Source organism: Dasypus novemcinctus, chromosome 23, assembly GCF_030445035.2.
Source record: "Dasypus novemcinctus isolate mDasNov1 chromosome 23, mDasNov1.1.hap2, whole genome shotgun sequence".
NCBI lineage: Eukaryota > Metazoa > Chordata > Mammalia > Cingulata > Dasypodidae > Dasypus > Dasypus novemcinctus.
Genome location: NC_080695.1, coordinates 28,169,942 through 28,190,144, shown reverse-complemented (window position 1 = coordinate 28,190,144; position 20,203 = coordinate 28,169,942). Strand labels below are relative to the sequence as shown.

The window sequence follows — 20,203 nt, the reverse complement described above, 5'->3', positions numbered from 1 at the left end:
ATCTTCAACTTTACTAAGTAATGCCAAAGCACTTTCCAAAGTATCTTATACTGTTTACAATTCCATCAGCAGTGTATGAGAGCTCCTGTTGCTTCCCATTCACCCCAACACTTGGCATTGTCAGACTTCTTAATTTTTTTCAATCTGGGGGTGAATAACAGTGTTTGCCTGTGGTTTTAATTTGTATTAAATTAAATACTGCTGTGGTTATACTACTTCCCTCGTTAGAACAAATGACCACAAACTTAGTGTATCAAATTACCACAAATTTAGTGGCTTCGAACAACAACAGAAATGCATCCTCTCATAGTTCTAGAGGCCAGATGTCTGCAATCAGCATTACTATGCTGAAATTAAGGTGTTGACACCCTTTGGGGCTCTAGGGGACAGTCCATTCCTTGCCCCATTCAGCTTCTGGTGGCTGCTGACATTCCTTTGCTTGTGGATGCTTCACTCAATGGCCAGCCTCTTCAAATCTCTTCACATTGCCTTCTCTGTGTGTAGTCAAATCTTCCTCTGCCTCCCTCATATAAGAATACATGTGATGGCATCTAGGGTCCACCTGGCTAATCCAGAATAATCTCTCTACTTCAAGATCTTTAACTTCATCACATCTGCAAAGACCCTTTTTCTTTGTAAGGTAACATTTACGGGTTCTAAAGCTTAAGATCTGATATCTTTGGGAGCCAATATAAGTCTACCAGAGAGGTTGAGAAAGTTTTCATATATTTCTTTGCCATTTGGATTTCTTCTCTGGGGAAGTGCCTGCCCTATTCTTTTCCCTCTTTTTCTATTGGGTTGTCCATCTTTTTCTTTTTGATTTGCAAAGCTCTTGACGTATTCTGGTTAATATTTTTTTTCCAGTTAAATGTGTTCAAATATATTTTCCAGTTCTGTCACTTGTCTTTTCTGTCTCTTTATTGTTTCTTTTCATAAACAGAATGTCTTAACTTTATAGTGGTTAATTTTATTAATCCTTTCCTTTGTGCTTTTCGTGTGTATGTATTACTTAAGAGATACTTCCCAACTTCATGAAAATATTCCCCTGTATTATCTCCTCCAAGCTTTATAGCTTTACTTTTCACATTTAAGTCTTTAATCAACTTGGAATTAATTTTTAAAAATTTATTGAAGTATATCACACATACATAAACATACATAAGCAACAAGTGTATAGTAATAGCTGTGAACTTACAAAACAAACATATATAATATCATACAGGGACATCATACTTCATCCTACCAACAACACCTTGCATTGTTGTAAATCATTTTTAACTAATGATTAAAGAGCACCTTCAAAATATTACTACCAACCAAAGTATCTTACATTTGGTGTATTTTTCCCCAAATCCATCCTATTATTATTTTATATAATTTATATATGAACATACATAAACAATAAGTGTATAGTAAAAGTTGTGAACTTAAGAAGCAAACATGCATAACATCACACGGGGTCCCATACATCAACCCACTACCAACACTTTGCATTGTTGGGAGACATTTGTTACAAATGATGAAAGAATATCATCAAAATCTTACTACTAACTATAGTCCTTATCTTCCATTTGGTCTATTTTCCCCTAACCCATCCTATTATTATTATTTTTTAAAATATATTTTTATGACAGAAGTTGTAAGCTTACAAAACAATCATGCATATGTGCAGGATTTCCATACAACATGCTTCTATCAACATACTACACCATGGTGAAACATTTGTTACAGATTATGAGATAGTATCATTAGACTCTTACCAGGTCCACAGCATACATTTGGCACACTTTTTCCATACTCAGCCATTATCAACACAGTACATCTTTAGCTTGGATGCATGAATATTACATTACTGTTAACCACCGTCCATAGGTCACCCCAGTTGTATTTTCCTCATGCTTCTCCACATTCCCACCACCCCGCAATAGTGATGTACATCTGTTCCAGCTCACAAAGGACATGCTTGCATCTCTACCATCAATCACAATTTTCATCCACTTCTGGGTTTACTGTGTTATTCAGTCCCTAGATTATTTTCTAGCTTTCTTTCAATTGACATTTACATCCCTAGACTACTCTTTTAAGCCTCATTCTGATTTATAAACCAGCTGTTATTCACTACAATGTTTTTTTTTTAAAGATTTATTATTTATTTATTTCTCTTCCCCTTCCCCCGCCTCTAGTTATCTGCTCTCTATGTCCACTCACTGTGTGTTCTTCTGTGTCTGCTTGTATTCCTGTCAGTGGCACCAGGAATCTGTGTCTCTTTTTGTTGCATCATCTTGCTGTGTCAGCTCTCCATGTGTGCGGCGCCACTCCTGGACAGGCTGCGCTTTTTTCTTGTGGGGCGACTCTCCACACAGGGTGCACTCCTTGTGTGGGGGGCTCCCCTACCTGGGGGACACCCCTGCATGGCATGGCACTCCTTGTGTGCATCAGCACTGCGCTTGTGCTGGCTCACCACATGGGTCAGGAGGCCCTGGATTTGAACCCTGCACCTCCCATGTGGTAGGTGGACGCTCTATCAGTTGAACCAAATCCGCTTCCCTACTATAATGTTTTACATCAACTCTATACATTTCCACACTTTAACAATAAGTTAATGAAAACTTCTATATACATTAAACATCAGTAGTCCATCTCAGTCCTCCTCTTATCTCCTTTAATAATCTACCACCTGGAGGCGGACTTGGCCCAGTAGTCAGGGCATCTGCCTACCATATGGGAGGTCCCCGGTTTAAACCCTGGGCCTCCTTGACCCGTGTGGAGCTGGCCCATGCTCAGTGCTGATGAGTGCAAGGAGTGCCCTGCCACGCAGGGGTGTCCCCCGTGTAGGGGAGCCCTATGTGCAAGGAGTGTGCCCCAGAAGGAGAGCCGCCCAGAGCGAAAGAAAGTGCAGCCTGCCCAAGAATGGCATCACACACACGGAGAGCTGACACAACAAGATGACGCAACAAAAAGAAACACAGATTCCCGATGCCGCCGATAAGGATAGAAGTGGTCACAGAAGAACATGCAGCGAATGCACACAGAGAGCAGACAACTGGGCAGGGGGAAGGGGAGAAAAATGAAAAATAAATCTTAAAAAAAAACAAAAACAAAAACAAAGTATCTACCACCTACCACCATGTCTTAAAGATATTTTCCTATATTTTCTTCTAGAAGCTTTATGGTTCTTGCTTTTATATTTAGGTTTTTGATACATTTTGAGTTAATTTTTGTATAAGATGTGAGATAGGGGTCCTCTTTCCTTCTTTTGGCTATGGATATCCAGTTCTCTTAGCACCATTTGTTAAATGGACTGTTCTGTCCAAGCTAGGTGGGTTTAACAGGCTTGTCAAATATCACTTGATACTTGACCACAGATGTGAGGGTCTGTTTCTTAGCCATCAATTTGGTTCCATTGGTCTATGTGTCTGTCTTTATGCCAGTATCATGCTGTTTTTACCACTATAGCAAGGTAATATGATTTTAAAAGTCTGGGAGTGAGAGTCCTCCAATTTCATTTTTCCTTTTAAAGATGTTTCTGGCTATTCAGTACCACTTACCCTTCCAAATAAGTTTGATAATCATGTTTTCCATTTATTTAAAAGATGCTGGTGGCATTTTTTAAAAAATCAGGATTGCTTTGAATATGTATATCAATTTGGGTAGAATTTACATCTTAATGATAGTCTTCCAATTCATGAGCATGGAATGTTCTTCCAATTATTTAGGTCTTTTTTTTTTTTTTAAAGATTTATTTTTATTTATTTAATTCCCCTCCCCTCCCCCGGTTGTCTGTTTTCTGTGTCTTTTTGCTGCATCTTGTTTCTTTGTCTGCTTCTGTTGTCGTCAGTGGCACAGGAAGTGTGGGTGGCGCCATTCCTCGACAGGCTGCTTCTTCCAGCGCTGGGCGGCTCTCCTTACGGGGTGCACTCCTTGCGCGTGGGGCTCCCCTACGCGGGGGACACCCCTGCGTGGCACGGCACTCCTTGCGCGCATCAGCACTGCTCATGGGCCAGCTGCACACGGGTCAAGGAGGCCCGGGGTTTGAACCGCGGACCTCCCATGTGGTAGATGGACGCCCTAACCACTGGGCCAAAGTCCGTTTCCCAAGGTCTTTTTTTTTATATATATCTTTTAGCAATGAGTTGTAGTTTTCTGAATACAAGTGCTTTACATCATTGGTTAAGTTAATTTCTAAATATTTGATTCTTTTAGTTGCTATTGTAAATGGAATTTTTTTCCTGAATTCCTCCTCAGTACATTACTGGTGTCTTTTAAAGTTTATTTAATCTAAGTATAGGTACTCTCGCTTTTTGTTGTTGTTGCTGTTACTGAATGTGTGGAATATGTTATTCCAGCCTTTCACTTTCAATCTTTTTGCATCCTTGGGTCTAAGGTGAGTCTCTTGCAGACAGTATATAGGTGGCTTACATTTTCTTATCCATTCTACCATTCGGTGTCTTTTGATTGGGGAGTTTAATCCATTAACATTCAATGTTATTACTGTAAAGGCAGTTCTTATTTCACACATTTTGACTTTGGGTTTTATCTGTCATATTTTATTCTCACCACTTTTTTGAGACTTTTATTTACTTTTACTGATATAATCTTCATTTCTAGACTCTCTTCCAAGCCTCTCTGTCCTGTCTTTTCTTTTCAGGTTGGAGTACACCCTTTAGTATTTCCTGCAAAGCCAGTCTCTTGGTTAAAAACTCTCTCAGTTACTGTTATCTGTGAATATTCTAACCTCATCCTCATTTTTGAAAGACAGTATTGCTGGATATAAGATTCTTGCCTGGAAGTTTATCTCGTGCAGTATCTTAAATATATCATAACTACTGTTTTCTTGCCTCCATGGTTTCTGATGAGAAATTGACAGTCTTATTGGGTATTCCTTGTATGCTATGCATTGCTTTCCTCTTGCTGCTTTCAAAATTCTCTGTTTGTTTTTGGCATTTGATATTCTGATTAGTATGTGTCTTGGAGTTGGTCTATTGGGATTTATTTGGATGGGAGTATGTTGTGCTTCTTAGACATGGACATCTATGTCCCTCAACAGGATTGGGAAATTTTCTACTATTACCTCTTCAAATATTCCTTCTGCCCCATTTTCCTTCTCTTCTCCTTCTGGGATAGCCATGAGATGTATATGTACGTGTCTCTTGCTGTCATTTAGTTCCCTGAGACCTTGTTCAATACTTCCCATGCTTTTGTTCATCATTTCTTTTGTATATTCACTTTCGGAGGCCATTTCTTCAAGTTTACAAATCCTTTCTTCCGCCTCCTCAAATCTGCTATTATACGATTCCAGTGTATTTTTAATTTCATTTATTGTCCCTTTCATTCCCATAAAATCTGCTGTTTTTCTTTTTATGCTTTCAAATTCTTCTTTGTGTGCATCCAATGTCTTCTTAATATCCTTAATCTCTTTAGCCATCTCACTGAATGTATTACGGAGATTTGTTTGAACATTTTTGATTAGGTGTCTCAACTCCTTTATGTCATCTGGAGGCTTATCATGTTCCTTTAACTGGGCCATATCTTCCTGTTTCTTGGTGTGAATTGTAATTTTTGTTGGCATATTGGCATCTGGCTTACTAGGTATATTTATTCTGGGTGCAGTGTCTCTCTTTAGTTTAGGGCTTTCTTGACCTTTCTTCCTTGCTGGTTGTGTAGGAGGAGCCAAGGATGTAGCTGATGCTGTAAGTTATAGAGGCTCAACCTGCCTGCATTGCCTGAGGGATCGATGAAGCTTCTTCCAGCTTTCTCCTTTGCCAAGGGTAGGGACAGATCCATAGCTGTGTATAATAATCCAAGTCATGTAGGCCTAAACTCTAGTTATCCAGAGGGACTGATGAAGCTTCACACCCTTTTCTCCCCTCCTGAGGCGGGGATGGAGCTGTAGGTGTGGGCAGCAGTCTATCCCATGTGGGTCTAAAATAACCGCAGTTACCCTGGTAGACTTTGGACGATTCAATATGTGCCAGTCGAATGTACCTGCAGTTACCTGGAGAGACTGGTGCCCACCAGCTTTCTCCCTGGTAGAGGTGGGGCAGAAGCCTAAACTCTAGTTAGCTGGGGCTGCAGTCCAATCTGGGTGAAAGAAGCTGCTCCCTGCTGCCACTGTGGTTTTCAGTCAGCCTGGCTTCCCCCCATGCCGGGGGCAGAGTAAAAATGGCGGCTACCAGCCTCTTTCTGACTTGGACAGGTTCAAACTTTAGCTGTTCTTAGGGTTATATTTTAGCCAGCCGAGTGTTAGTAGCTGAAGTTGGTGACCAACTGTCTCTTCCTCCCCTGTTTTTGGGATATGGAGCTTCTAACTCCAGCCACAGAACAGCTCCTGAGGTGGTTTGCACTGCTAAAATAGGATGATTACCAGCGTCTGTGGCATGGCCTGTAGTTTCCCAGAGAGGCTGGTGCAGGTCCTCCCTGCTGCAGGCAGGGCTGGGGCTTAGGCTAGAGCTACAATCCCATCTGGATGGAAAGAAACCCATCTCTACCAGCATTGTGATTTTCAGTCCACCCAGCTTCCTCTCATGTAGTTAAAATGGCGGCTCCTGGCCTCTTTCTGACTTGGGCAGTTTCAAACTTTAGCTGTTCTTAGGGTTACACTTTAGCTCACCGAATTTACTCATCAGTAGCTTAAGATGATGCCTAACCATCTCTTCCTCCTGTTTTTGGGAAGTGGAGTTTTCACTTGCAGCTGCGGAACCTCTTCTGAGGCAGTTTGTGCCTCCAGTGGAGGATGGGCATCGGCCTCTGTGGCATGGAGCACTCCACTTGCAAGTCTTCTCTGCAGATGGGCAGCCTCCTTCTTTTCTTTCAAGGATGTTGCAGGGTACTCTTCTGGTCTCCTGGAGGCCCCTAACAGGTGATTCAGATAGCTCTGGGTGATTACTAACTGCCCTGTAGCACCAGCAGACTCTAGCAGTCTTACTCTGCCACCATCTTACCGGTTGTCTGATCTGGAATTAATTTTAATGTATGGAGTGAGGTATGATTCAATGTCTTTTTTGTTTTGTGTGAGCCAATTTTCCTAGTACCATTTATTGAAAAGTCTGTCCTTCCCCTACTGCTCTGTAGTGACACCACAAGCCTGTCTATGCATGTAGGTAACTTAAAACTCCATTCTCCCATAGAGCCAACCCCTTCAGCGCCCACTGCGCCTGGCATGTGAGACAGCACTTGCTGGAAATGAGGCCCTAAGGTACAGCAGCTGCAGCATCAACCACCCCATCTTCCGAGAGGGCAGTGAGGTCTGTCTCCCCCCAAATCCTCATTGCTGTTTTCCCTTGTCCTGGCCCATTCCCCTTCCCCCATTCCCCCTTGACCTTCCCTCCTCCCATCCCTACTTTCTTCTTTGCACAGGGCAGCTTCATAGTCATATTCGATGTCTCCTCCAAGGCCACCCTGGGAGACCGGCTTCTTCTGAGGGCTAAGGCAAGCAGGTGAGCCCAGGTCAGGCCCGGGGATGGTGCTCCCAGGCCCCAGCTGGAGATGCCTTTTCTGGATTCCTTCCCAATTGTCCTCCCCCACTCTTTCTCTAGTGAGAATAACAAGCCCGGGACCAGCAAGACTTCCTTCCAGCTGGAGCTCCCAGTGAAATACGCCATCTACACGGTGATCAGCAGGTGCTTCATCCCCGGCCCTCACCTTGGACTCCACCCTCTCTCCAAGGCTGGGATCCCCCTCTGGGGCCTGGCCCCTTCTTTTGAGGATGAGCACCTAAGCTGGCCCCTCTGATGCCACATGGGGGCATACCTGCAAGGGTGACCAGCCATATGTTTACACAGTAATTCTTTTTGTTTCTTTCTTTTAACTGGTGAAGATTTTTATTTTTAAAATATCACAAGCATCTTTATTTCACAGTGAAAATTTTAATCTGGTAAAATTTCATTGCAAAGCAATTCTCTCCTGAGCGGATTTTGATATTTGGCACACATATTTTTGAGGGCAGGTGGGAAAGACCCACTCTGTGTCTGATATTGAGCTGGCAGTTGGTTTTTCCACACTGATTTCCTAGGGGATTGGAGAAACAAATCTGCTGTCACCTTCCCAGACACACGTGCCTCTCTTTTCCTTGTAGATTTGCTCTAGCCTTTTTTAGGTTTTCAGTATCCACTTAGCTACCCAATCAAGCTTAGCAACTCAACTCCTTCAATTCTATAAAGTCTACTGTAATTCTTGCTCCTTCCCAGTACTGAGAAATTGGCCGCTGGCATGGGGGGCGGGGGACACACACTTTGCCACCACTGTGCACGCTCTCCTCACCCTCCAATGTGTGGGCTTCCTTCAACCAGCAGCCAGTCCTCTCCTTTGTGCCTGAAGCGAAGCTGCTAGATTGAGATCAAGGCTCTCCTGAGTCCTCTGAAGTGGGGAACTGGTGCTGAAACAGGATGTGGTTTGCAATCACATAGAGGAAAAGGAAGGTCAGGCCACTACACAACTCCGAGGAGAGCAGAGGTGTGAGAACCGCTGAGGAGGTCTCTAGGTGCCCGAAACTGAGTTCAGATCGAGGAGCTGGGGCCGACCGGGCTGCAAGCAGCGCAAGGGGTCCCCTCACACTGGGCTGAATAAAAAAAGGTCAAGGGTTTAGCAAGTTGGTTGGAAGTTTGCAATATTGCCTTGAAGCAGGCAGAGGTCTCAGCTGTTGCTGCTGCTGCCCCATGGGAATGTTTAGAGAAAACGAGGAGGGGGATCTGGCAGTGTCATCGCCTTTCCCAGCCCCTGTGTGAGTTTCCCTTCTATCCACAGGCAAATACTGACATTTACAATAAGCCACAGTCCTCTGTAGTTCTGGTGTGCCAGGCAATGTCTTCTGCACTTCACACGTATTCACTCGTTTCATCCTCCCAGTAACTCTATGGGGGTGGTAACTGGTATCCCCATTCTACCCAGAAAGAAACCCAGAGGTTAAATGGCTTGCCCCTGTCGTTCAGCTGGTAAGTGGCAGGAACAGGGATCAGAGACCGGGCCACAGCCGCACACATGACTCTTGGAGGACTGGGGAAAGCTGGGTGATTTACTCTGATTTGGATGGAAGTTTTAGATCTGGAAGATTTTAAGGTGAGAAAACTGAAGCAGAGAGGGAAGGGTTGGGGTGGAGAGCAGAGAGGAAGGCTAGCACATGAAGGGTAAAATCGGCTCTGACACTGATGGCAGCACAGGTTGGTGAGAGGAAGGCACTGTGAGTAAGTAGCCTCCCTATTTGGAAGAGGAGGAAACAACAAGGCTCGGAGAGGCCAAGTGACTTGCCTCAAGTGACTCAGGCAAGGAGTGGTGGAGCTGAGGTCTGGGCTGTGGCCGTCCGGCTCCAGAGCTCTGTTCTGAACCAGCGAGCCCTCAGTCCTCTCGCTGGAAGAGCTGGTAGGGCCCATGGAGCCTGTGTGTGGCTGCCCTGGCTTCTGCGTCTGGTCTCTCTGCTTGTCTGCTGGATTCCACTGATAGCAGACTCGGGGACTTGGGCTTGTTACCTGTTGATGCCCCATGGCTGCCACAGAGGGCTCTGCCTCCACTTTGGCCTGAGTGATCCAGCCAGCGTCCCCTGGGGTCCCCCTAGGCTTACCTGCTCTGGCAGCAGTGTCTGCAAGCATTGCCAGAGGCCATCCATGTAGCGGCTGGAGAAAGCAACGTGAAAGCCTTTTCCCCATGGGAAAGTGTTTAGAAGCGTGGTGGGAGGGGATGTTTAAGTTGGGTCTTTAAGTGAAATTTTGCAAAAATGGGGCAGATAAGGACATGCTGAAAAGAGAAAAACCCTTGAGCATGGTCATGGGGGTGTGAGAGAGCCAGGGATATCACGGGGGGGCCAGTAATTCTGAGTGACTGGGGCAAATGACCTTGGGAGGGAAGCTGAGGCTGGAGAGGGACGTGGGGATGCTTGTTATTTCCCTGGGTATCTCGTGGGCCCAACAGAGCCCTCAGAAGCAGCTCCCCAGCTGGGGTGGTCTCGGGCTGGTTTTCACCAACAGACCCTCTCTCTCCAGGCAGGAAGAATCCACCAAGTACTTCAACTTCTCAACTTCCGGTGAAAAGAGCGGGAAAGAGGCGGAGCATCGATACCGCGTGAGATTCTGGGGGGCACCCATGTCTGCCCTCCCTGGTGCTGATAAAGTTGGAGTTGGCATTGGAAAGCTGGAGAGGAGCCAAGCAGTGGGATCAGGAAAGAAGTGGGATTTGGGGGGCCCCAATGACCTTAATTTCCTGCAGGTGAACAACTTGAGTCAGCGAGATACAGCCATCAGCATCGATTTCTGGGTTCCCATCCTGCTCAACGGTGTGGCTGTGTGGGATGTGGCTTTGGTGGCCCCTCCACAGGTGCCTGCTCTCCTTTTCTCACTCCCCCAGGGTCTGACCCCCCAGTGCCCCAGACCTTTTTATGAGTGAAATGTTGATCATTCTGTGGTTAACAGTGTTTCTCTCTCACTAGAGTCTCCCCTGTGTGTCCAAGAGGGAACCCCCCCAGCTTTCTGACTTCCTGGCCCAGGTTGCAAAGAGTCCCCAGCTGGTGAGAAAGGCCATGGCCCCCTACTGCAGAAACAGCTGTGCATTTGGGGGATACAGTCCCTACAAGGCTGCCCCTACTTCAGACATCAGCCACATGTTTGGGGGTTTCCAGGGCTACCTTCACTTCTGACCAACCAGCAACAAATTTGGGGGTTGCCACCACTGCCTCGGGCTTGATAATTCACCAGAACAACTCATAGAACTCTGGAAAGCACGACATTTATGATTATAGTTTTATTGTAGCAAAGAGGAACCAAATTAAAAATCAAAAGAAGAGATGCACAGGGCGAGACCTGGGAGGGTCTCCAACACCAGGCTCTGGGCGTCCTCTCTGGGCCAAGCGGGATGCACCTCCCTAGGAGGTGTGGTTTACCACCTAGGGAAGCTCACTAGAGCTTCGGAGTTCCGCATTTTTACTGGGGTTTCATTATGTAGGCATGATTGTTTGACTCAATCTCCAGCCCCCCTTTCCTTCTCAGAGGGTGAGCTCAAAGCCCCAACCCTCTAATCATAGCCTACCCCCACCCTGAGACTACCAGTGGGGCCACCCCACCCCGAGTCATCTCCTTAGCAGAAATTACCAGGTGTAATGAAGACACTCCTAGCAATTCCAAGGATCTAGGTGTTACCCACCAGGAATTAGGACAGAGACCAGTCCTCTCTTTGGAGGCCATATCCCTTACTGTCCACACTCAAAGTCAAGACCCTTTTCAATGTCCTTCTTCTCCTGTCCCTAGAACTGCTCCATTGCCGTCTGCCTGAGGTTCCGCTGTGACATCCCCTCCTTTGGCGTCCAGGAGGAACTTGACTTCATCCTGAAGGGCAACCTTAGCTTTGGCTGGGTCAGCCAGGTGTGTAGGGCCCAACAGCAGAGCCCCTCCCCCAGACTCAGGTGGTACCTGGTGTGTCAGTGCCCACCCTGGTGCCAGGCATTTCCTGAACTCTGAGCCTCCCCCAGAGCCAGCCCCCCAGCTCCCCCCTCTCTTTTGCAGACAATGCAGAAGAAGGTATTGGTCGTGAGTGTGGCTGAAATCACGTTCAACACATCTGTGTATTCCCAGCTTCCGGGACAGGAGGCATTTATGAGAGCCCAGGTAGCGACTGGAGAGTGGGCAGCGGCCAGGCTGGTAGAGGGGCTCCTGATACTAAATCTGGGATGCGTGGTGGGGGGTTGCAGGCCCGGAGGGAGGAAGGATTAAGGTCTCTGGGCAGGTGGTTGTCCCTAAGCCCACAAGTGCTTCTGCATCTCACCCCTTGGGACAGGGCTGGGGGAAGGAGGGGAGGGAGCCAAAGGTTAGGGAACCTGAGAGGAGTCTGGGATAGCAAGAGGCCTGATACTTTCTGATGGAGTCACCCCAAATCAGACAGAGACCATGCTGGAGGAGTATGAGGTCTACAACCCCGTCCCCCTCATCGTGGGCAGCTCAGTGGGAGGTCTGCTGCTGCTGGCTCTCATCACAGCCACGCTGTACAAGGTGAGTGTTTTATCCCACTCTTGACACCACCACTTGCCGTAAACCAGCTCAGGGGTTGCTGCCGGGAGGCCGGGGCCTGTTGGGCCGGCAGCAGGCGGCTCAAGGTTTGGCGGGGACGCACGGTGAGAAAGAAGGCACCGCGGAGACGAGGTCTATGCGCAAGTCTGCTTTATTAAGGAAGTACACTTGGTTTTATAGTGCTGGGTAGGGGAGGGGTTGGAGCTAGGGCGGGCTAGCTGCGGGGTGATAGTGGATAGGTGGGTAAGGGCGGGTGGCTATGAGGTAAGCAGTGGCTAAGGAAGGAGGTAGATTCTGTGTTGGTAATGTGGGCGGGACTGGCGGGAAGAACAGCAACGGCTGGAGGGGGAAGATAACAGTGGCTGGGAGGAGGGGTAGAGGGAGGCAGCAGCATAAGCTGCTGCTGGAAAGGGCTGTTGTGTACAGAGGTTACTAGGGGCTGGCGGGCAGGGGAATTAAGGTGGGGAGCAACCACTATCCAACCTGAGCCCTCCCATAGACAGGTCAGGAGAGGAGGTAGCTTCTGGATCCAGGCAGGCCTCGATGCACATTTTGATGCCTTCGCTTACTCACTACTTACTGTTAGGCAAGTTGATCAACCTCTCTGAGGCTGTTTGCTCACGTTTGAAATGATAATAGTGCCTACATCCCCCCTTGAGGGGTGAAGTGAGGCAGAAATGAGGCTGGGGGTCGGCCACAGGCCTGCCTGACTCTGGAGGCCCTGAATTTCTCCTACAGATGGCGTGTGCAGTCCTTCTAGGCCTGGACTGGCTCCCAGTAGATACTCAATAGAGGAAAACTGGTGCTCACCTACATAAATGTTCTAACACACAAATGCAAGTTAGCTTTGTCCCCTTCTCCTCCTTTTCTCTCTCAGCTTCTTCTTACTCCTGATTTTCTTCCCTGCCCTCTTACCCAGTTATTCTGATTTCCCATTACAGCTTGGCTTCTTCAAACGTCAGTACAAAGAGATGCTAAATGACTAGGCTGAAGATGCGGCTGCAGTCAGTGGGGGTGATTTCAGCCATGAGGCCCCAAATTTGCCTTTGTCACAATAATCTTGATCTCTACCCCCACGGCCCACAAATCTACTTCCATGGAACAACATTTGCACAGATCTGAACTGGCCTGATAAGCCACCTTCCCAAGGAGTAGAAAGATATTTTTACATATCTGTCAAACTTCTTCAGCAATACAGAAGCAAGCACAAAGTCAGTATGACTTTTCCTATGTACAAGAACCATCACATTAAATCAAGATGTTTAGAACCCATTTTCCTTGTATGGACAAGCTCTGATCCAGGGACCTGAGTGCTGCTCTAGGAATAGTTGAGGGTACCTGCTCATGGGGATAGAAAAAGCTTTCTTCCTTAGGCGTTTGGGGGCTGAGGTCACCTTTTCTTGATGGACCTGTGAATTGTATCAGGGAAGGGGTTCAAAGGAAGCTCTAAATGTGTGTGTATTAGCTCTGTTTTGTTTTTTTTTTTAAGTGGTACCAGGGATTGAACCTGGGACCTCATATATGCGAAGCAGGTGTTCAACCACTGAGCTACACCTACTCCATAAATGTGTATGTATTGATGATGGGTTTCAACACAAGCTTCAGGCTCCTTGGCAATGGCAAGTCAGCAGACTGTCCTAGGAGGTGAATGAAAAGTCTACAGCTTATTTGGGCCAATGGCCCCTTGAATGGGGTCCCTAGAAGCCAAGAGAGCCAGGCTTCCAGAAGGGAGAATCTAATTTCACAAACTAATGCAGAAGACCCATTAACGGTGGTCAGAGAGAATGAGCAAAACAATCCAAATCCAGAATTTGGTCATGAGGCGTCACACCTATAACAGTAGATCCTGTGTCTAAAATCAGTTATAGCTCCAAATAACTGGGACTCGCACGTGCTGTCAGCTCAGGCAGTCTGTGCCAGAGGAGAAGTGGTACTCAGGGTCTGCAGACCTGGGTTCTGGCAGGGCTCTGATGAATTGCTGTAACTTCAAAAAAGTCACTTAGTGGCTGAAAATCTGAATTTCCTCCCTGGGAGAATGGCAATCGAAATTATTCCTTGCTGCCAGAGTTACTGTGAGGATTCAGTGAAGGTGAATGCCCTCTACACCCGAGAGGCCTAATTAAGAACAGGCAAAGGGGTGGGAGCCGGGATCTCCCACCTAATCCCCCAGGACAGGGAAAAACCTACCACTTTAAGATGCACGTGGAGGGAAACGGACTTTGGCCCAGTGGTTAGGGTGTCCCCCTACCATATGGGAGGTCCGCGGTTCAAACCCCGGGCCTCCTTGACCCGTGTGGAGCTGGCCATGCGCAGCGCTGATGCGCGCAAGGAGTGCCGTGCCACGCAAGGGTGTCCCCCGCGTGAGGGAGCCCCACGCGCAAGGAGTGCGCCGAGAGGAAAGCCGCCCAGCGTGAAAAGAAAGAGCAGCCTGCCCAGGAATGGCGCTGCCCACACTTCCTGTGCCGCTGACGACAACAGAAGCGGACAAAGAAACAAGACGCAGCAAATAGACACCAAGAACAGACAACCAGGGGAGGGGGCGTGGGATTAAATAAAAATAAATAAATCTTTAAAAAAAAAAAAAAAAAAGCACGTGGAGCGCCAATCGCATTGTGCGCATGCGCCCCACGGGAGCGCCGGTCAAGGACGGCGCACGCGCCTTCCGATGCTACCCTCCCAGCAGAGCTACCAGACTCAAAGCTTCCAAGACACCAGGCCTTTATTGCGCCCGGGGAGCTCCCGCCTGGGCTTCAGGGGTGTTCGTAGCCGGTGGGCAGAGGGTTGACGTGAGGGTTGTGGAACAGAGTGTGGTTGCCGTCACCCCAGGAATAGGGCTGTGGAGAGAAGGAGAGCACGTGGTTGGGGCCTCCCCAGCCTCCCCGCGCCTGCCCCCGCACCGAGCCCTCGGGCCACCCTACCTTGGTGCGGATTCGGAGGTGGTGGTACGGTCTGAACTCGGGGCGCTCGCGGTGGCCCGCGTGGAGCCAGGAGTTGAGGGTGCAGAGGGCCACGCTCGGCAGCGCCAGCACGAAGGTCAGGAAGCGCCAGGTGCTGGCTGGGCGGAGGGGAAGGCAGGTGTGAGACCGATGGCGGGCACCCCGAGAAGGCAGGTGGGGGCTGTTTCCGGGATCCTGGAGGGCCCCAGAGGCGGGAGCGGGGGTTGGAGATGGGAAAGGATAGGCGGGTGGGCAAGGTCCGCCCGGCGCCACTCACCTCCTGCCCCTCCGTGCTCTCCCTTGGCTGCACTCGCCAAGCCCCGGCTCAAGGACCGCAGAGGCAGAGCCATTGCTGTGGAGAAGACCAGAGCAGCACTTCTGTCCTTCCGTTCTCCTTCACCGAGGCCTAAGTTCCCCTCCCCTCCTCTTGAGCCAATCACCTGTTAAGTCTGGAACATGGGTGGCTATTTTTAGGGGCTTTCTATATTTAAAACCGGGCCTGCCTGGCATGAAGTTCTTTTCTTTAGACAACTGCTGGACAGTGGCTCTTATTTTGGCAAGGGGACACTTAAGTGCAATGTGCCATTCTTGTTTTTAGTTGCAGGAACTATTTTGCTCAGTCATCCATTCTCCATGCCTAGAACACAGTAGACCTTCAGTAAATGTCGAATGAATTAAGTGTCTTTTTGAATCTTATGTCTGTCATCCTTAAAATGTGTAGTAAGTCCTAAGGGATTTTCATGAAGTAGCCAGCTTAGCGTCTGGCGTGTTAAAGAAGTTGAGTATATGTATTAGAGTTCTTTGCAAAGAACAGAACTCACTCTAGTTTAAGATAAGCAATTAAGAATCTTAGGTGGCTCATGGATATCAGTATCTTTAGTATGGCCAGAGAGCCCTACAGTCGCCGCAGCCAGATACAAACCGTTCTGTGGACCAACCGTGGTGAGATAGCACAACAGCTCACACTGCTGGACACTGGATACCTAAAACTCCTCATGCTGCCCTGGAAAAGCCACCCACCCTCCTTGAAAATGAATTATTCATGAAACTTAATCCTCGGGTTGCTCTCTTCTGAATGAAAGAATCATCTGGGTGCACCGCTTCGCCAAACTTAGATCAGCAGGCCATAGCTGGGGAATTGAGTTCTGGCTTCTGCTTTAGGGAGCCAAGAATTGTATCAAAGGGAGAAGTACAGGAAGATAGGAAGACTATTCAAAAGATGCTGGCTAGCCCCAAACCTGACAACTGTCTACTGAAAAGGATGTCATTTCAGTCTGAAAAATCCAGCTACTTGGAGAAGAAAGAAGCAAGCCTAAGCTGGTCCGTATGAACCCTGTATCCAAATAGGTCACTAAAAGGCAATGAGACAGGGCAGGGACAGTGTCTGCCTTATTTGCTTTTGTATCCTCAGCACTCAGCACAGAACCTACATGAAGTGGGTGTTCAAAATTATGTATTTAATGAATGCTGGAACCACATTACTTTAGTTAGCCCTATAAAGATGCCTTTTCAGAACTGCTGTCCAACAGGATGCCCTCGGCTTTGATCAAGGGCCAATACGGTCATATGTATATAACCTGAATTTTAGAAAAGAAAAATGAAGAAGATAAATTTTCAAGAAGGGGCTCCAGGCCTGTTCCTCTTGTTGTTCTAAACTGAACACTAGCTTCCAGTTAACTTTCTTAGGCTTTGTTGTTGTTTTTAAGTCACTAACTTTTTAAAAAATGTTATTGAAGTATATCACTCATATATAAACATACATAATAAGTGTATGGTAATAGTTGTGAACTTAACAAAAACAAACATATATAACATCATACAGGACTCTTGTACCTCACCCTACCACCAATACCTTGCATTGTTAAACATTTTTAATTAATGATTAAGAGCATTGTCAAAATATTACTACCAACCAAAGTATTTTTCCCCAACCCACCTTATTATTATCTTTATGTCATTTATATATGAACATACATAAACATAAGTGTACAGTAAAATTTGTGAACTTACAAAGCAAACATGCATAACATCACACTGGGGTCTCATACATCAACCCTCCACCAACACCTTGCGTTGTCATGAGACATTTGTTACAAATTAAGAAAGAATATTGTCAAAATCTTACTGCTAATCATAGTCCTTATCTTACATTTGGTGTATTTTCCCCCAACCCACCCTATTATTATTTTTAAAATATATTTTTTATGACAGAAGTTGTAAACTTACAAAACAACCATGCACATGTGCAGAATTCCCAAAACAACACCCCTCCATCAACACACCACACTGTGGTGGGACATTTGTTACAGATAAGATAATATCATCTGATTGTTACCACACTCATAGTGCACATTTGGCTCACATTTTCCATACTGCCCCATTATCAACACAGTACATCTTTGGCATAGATGCAAGAATATTATATTATTACTGCTAAATACAGTCCATAGGTCGCTCCAGTTGTGTTTTTCCCATGCTTCTCCACATTCCCACCACCCTGCAATAGTGATGTACGTTTGCTCTAGCTAACAAAGGACACTTGTATCTGTACTATCAACCACAATTCTCATCTACCTCTTGGTTTACTATGTTATTTCTTAGACTTTGTTTTTAAATAATCTTGTTGAACATTCAAATATTATGCAGGGTTGCTAAATTATTTCTGAGCCCTCACTGAGTTATTAATGAAGTTCTTCCTATAGTTGCTTTTTTCTAGTTGGACTTTGGAATTGTTGCCAAAAAGATGGGACCTTATCCCCATTAGAGTTTTGGCATCTCCCTCCATATACCGCCCCTTTAAACACCCTCCCCAATTATGACGATGACTCCTGAAGAAAATAGGAATGGAGAAGGGTATTTACCCTTCAAAGAGGTGCAAGGCTCCCTCTCTGCCCTAAATAACCTCTGAAAGTTTTACTGGGTCATTGCCAAAGAATTCCCTATGGGAAATCCCCTTCTGAGTTTTTCAAGCTGGGACCTGATGAGTGCCTGAAGGCGGCTACCATCCTCTGCTGCTGTCGCCATCTTGTGGCCCGCCTGCCCAAGTACCCAGAGACTTCTTAGGCAGTACGTGCTTTCCCAGGCTGATCACAGTTTTCTGCCTTAACTCTAGAGGCAGCGCAGTGCCAGTTCCTGCAGTCTTTGTGCCCACCACTACTTTTCTAAGTTCTCTCACACATAATTAATTGGACTCCTGCCAACGTTTCCATTCTCTAGAGGTTTAGTTTTTTCTTTGCTTTAGGCAGAGGAAAGAAAAAATTTCACCAGGTGATAAGGAAATCTGAGGGAGCAGCATTCCAGCTCTTTTTTAGACACACTTCAGCTGTTGGTGGTGAAGGATGCAGAAGGATGGCTCAGGGTCATTTTCTCTTGGGATGCTGCATACCATGACCATGTTTTCCAAAGCAAAGAAAAATCACAATGTGTGATCTATTAAATATGAATTTTGTTTATGGGGGCACTGGGAGAGGACATTTGAGATTGGAATTATCCCAGAAAGACAATTATAATGGATATGGTTTATTTATAATGGACAGCTATAAGAGGACATGATTTAGCTAGGATGAATGGTAAAGTGGATATAAGACAGAGTCAGGGTGGAGCCACCAGTGGTCTAATGGCAATAGGATGCCAGGGTCTAAGGAGGGGCTCCTAGCTCCCTCTGCCCTTGAGAGAAGCTAAAAGCTTGTTAATAGTGAACATTTAGTGGGTTTTTCATTGTTGTTGGTTTGGTTATGCCATCTGCCCAAATATCCATGCCTTCTTCTGAGAACACACTAGGTTTTCTTTATGAAATCATCCCTCTGTCATTTTCAGTTCATAGTTTGGGTAGAGCTGACTCCCTCCTCTGGCTTCAAAAGAAAGCATGTGATCCAGGCCTTGCCCATCTGAGCCTTCCATTCTCTAGGCCATGGTGGTTCTTTTTGGCACGGCAGGCCCTGAAGTCCCAATTTAAGGACTTCTTTCTTGAAGTACTAAGACACAGTGGTTTTTCAACTTGGAGCTGCTGGAGCCTTAGGCTGGAGACTTTGATTGGAGTCAATAATAAAGTCATTGGGAAGTGGACTTGACCCAATGGATAGGGCGTCTGCCTACCACATGGGAGGTCCCCAGTTCAAACCCAGGGCCTCCTTGATACATGTGGAGCTGGCCCATGCGCAGTACTGATGTGCGCAAGGAGTGCTCTGCCACTCAGGGGTGTCCCCTGCGTAGGGGAGCCCCATGCGCAAGGAGTGTGCCCCGTAAAGAGAGCCACCAGTGCAAAAGAAAATGCAGCCTGCCCAAGAATGGCGCTGCACACACACACAGAGCTGACGCAACAAGATGACGCAACAAAAAGAAACACAGATTCCTGGTGCTGCTGATAAGGATAGAAGTGGTCACAGAAGAACACACAGTGAATGGACACAGAGAGCAGACAACTCGGGGGGGCAGGGGGGAAGGGGAGAGAAATAAGTAAAAAATAAATCTAAAAAAAAAAATAGTGAAGTCATTTTTCAGAGCAGACCTGAAAGATGGGGTGAGATCTGTCCTTATTAATATCGTTTGAATCCCTGGATCAGGGTGTAGATTGACAAAGATCTGTACCCTTAGGCTTTTCAGCCTTATTTGTAAGAGTCAGTTTTAGTGGGTTTTTAAGTCTTATTTTATTGCTAAATGTTTTCTGTGACACTAGAAATTAGAGCAGGTCTCTAAATTTTTATAAGCTAATTTCTAATTTCTGTTCCCCTGCACTGTGATCTTTGTTCTGGTAAAGCTCTTTTGCCTTAGGTTAAGACTAGATTTATAGCTTTTATTACTTTTCTAAATCTAAATGTCTTTTCTAAACATTCTGGAGCATGTCTAACTTCTAACAAATCAATCATATTGGGCCCTATGGAAGTGAAAGGATTTAATATTTGTTAAAATGAAATTATTCAAATAAATTACACATTGGGATATAGTACAAGTTGCTAAAGGTTTAATGGTAGAGTCTTTGTACTTTTATTTTCTCACTTTGTTTCAAAATAGGGCCATTACACATAAAAATAAATCCATAAGCTCTGACTTGTATCTGTTATATTCTGAGGAAGAGACCCTTAAAACAAGTTGCTAAAGGGTTCTCAATTCAGGTATAAACATTCCAGAATCTTCTGTATATTAGTTCAATCATAATTGCAGTCTCCACACCCTCAATGACACTGATCATTAATGATTGCCCTTCTATAATTCCTACCAGAATCATCACAAGTTACTCATTCTTGAGGGTCTTTTTGGCAACTCTCAAGAAAAATTAGTTTTAAA

The 20,203-nt window shown here is 46.2% G+C and overlaps 2 protein-coding genes across 2 annotated transcripts in view; one reads left to right on the top strand and one right to left on the bottom strand.

Annotated features, from left to right (window-relative positions):
- Nucleotides 1-13,256, top strand: part of ITGAD (integrin subunit alpha D) — a 48,862-nt gene extending 35,606 nt beyond the window's left edge. The window contains exons 21-30 of the mRNA XM_004479433.5: nucleotides 7,128-7,244; nucleotides 7,357-7,436; nucleotides 7,536-7,619; nucleotides 9,972-10,050; nucleotides 10,195-10,302; nucleotides 10,415-10,492; nucleotides 11,229-11,342; nucleotides 11,484-11,585; nucleotides 11,856-11,966; nucleotides 12,926-13,256. Of these exons, the coding sequence (XP_004479490.3) occupies nucleotides 7,128-7,244; nucleotides 7,357-7,436; nucleotides 7,536-7,619; nucleotides 9,972-10,050; nucleotides 10,195-10,302; nucleotides 10,415-10,492; nucleotides 11,229-11,342; nucleotides 11,484-11,585; nucleotides 11,856-11,966; nucleotides 12,926-12,970 (918 nt within the window). The 3' untranslated portion in view covers nucleotides 12,971-13,256. The remainder of the gene's footprint in view (nucleotides 1-7,127; nucleotides 7,245-7,356; nucleotides 7,437-7,535; nucleotides 7,620-9,971; nucleotides 10,051-10,194; nucleotides 10,303-10,414; nucleotides 10,493-11,228; nucleotides 11,343-11,483; nucleotides 11,586-11,855; nucleotides 11,967-12,925) is intronic.
- A 1,429-nt stretch (nucleotides 13,257-14,685) lies between these two features.
- On the bottom strand, nucleotides 14,686-15,345 carry COX6A2 (cytochrome c oxidase subunit 6A2). The gene is made up of 3 exons (XM_004479435.5): nucleotides 15,198-15,345; nucleotides 14,903-15,039; nucleotides 14,686-14,818 (listed from the first exon to the last, which is right to left on the bottom strand). Exons 1-3 carry the CDS (start codon nucleotides 15,268-15,270, stop codon nucleotides 14,735-14,737), a joined length of 294 nt encoding a protein of 97 aa, XP_004479492.1. The 5' UTR covers nucleotides 15,271-15,345; the 3' UTR covers nucleotides 14,686-14,734.
- Between the last annotated feature and the right edge of the window lie 4,858 nt (nucleotides 15,346-20,203).

Bases quoted from the DNA above. Each gene is read 5' to 3' on its own strand.
- COX6A2 (XM_004479435.5), bottom strand. From the start codon at position 15,270: ATGGCTCTGCCTCTGCGGTCCTTGAGCCGGGGCTTGGCGAGTGCAGCC. The intron at 15,040-15,197 runs GTGAGTGGCGCC...CCCTCCGCCCAG, and splicing joins AGAGCACGGAGGGGCAGGAG to CCAGCACCTGGCGCTTCCTG. The intron at 14,819-14,902 runs GTAGGGTGGCCC...TTCTCTCCACAG, and splicing joins ACCTCCGAATCCGCACCAAG to CCCTATTCCTGGGGTGACGG.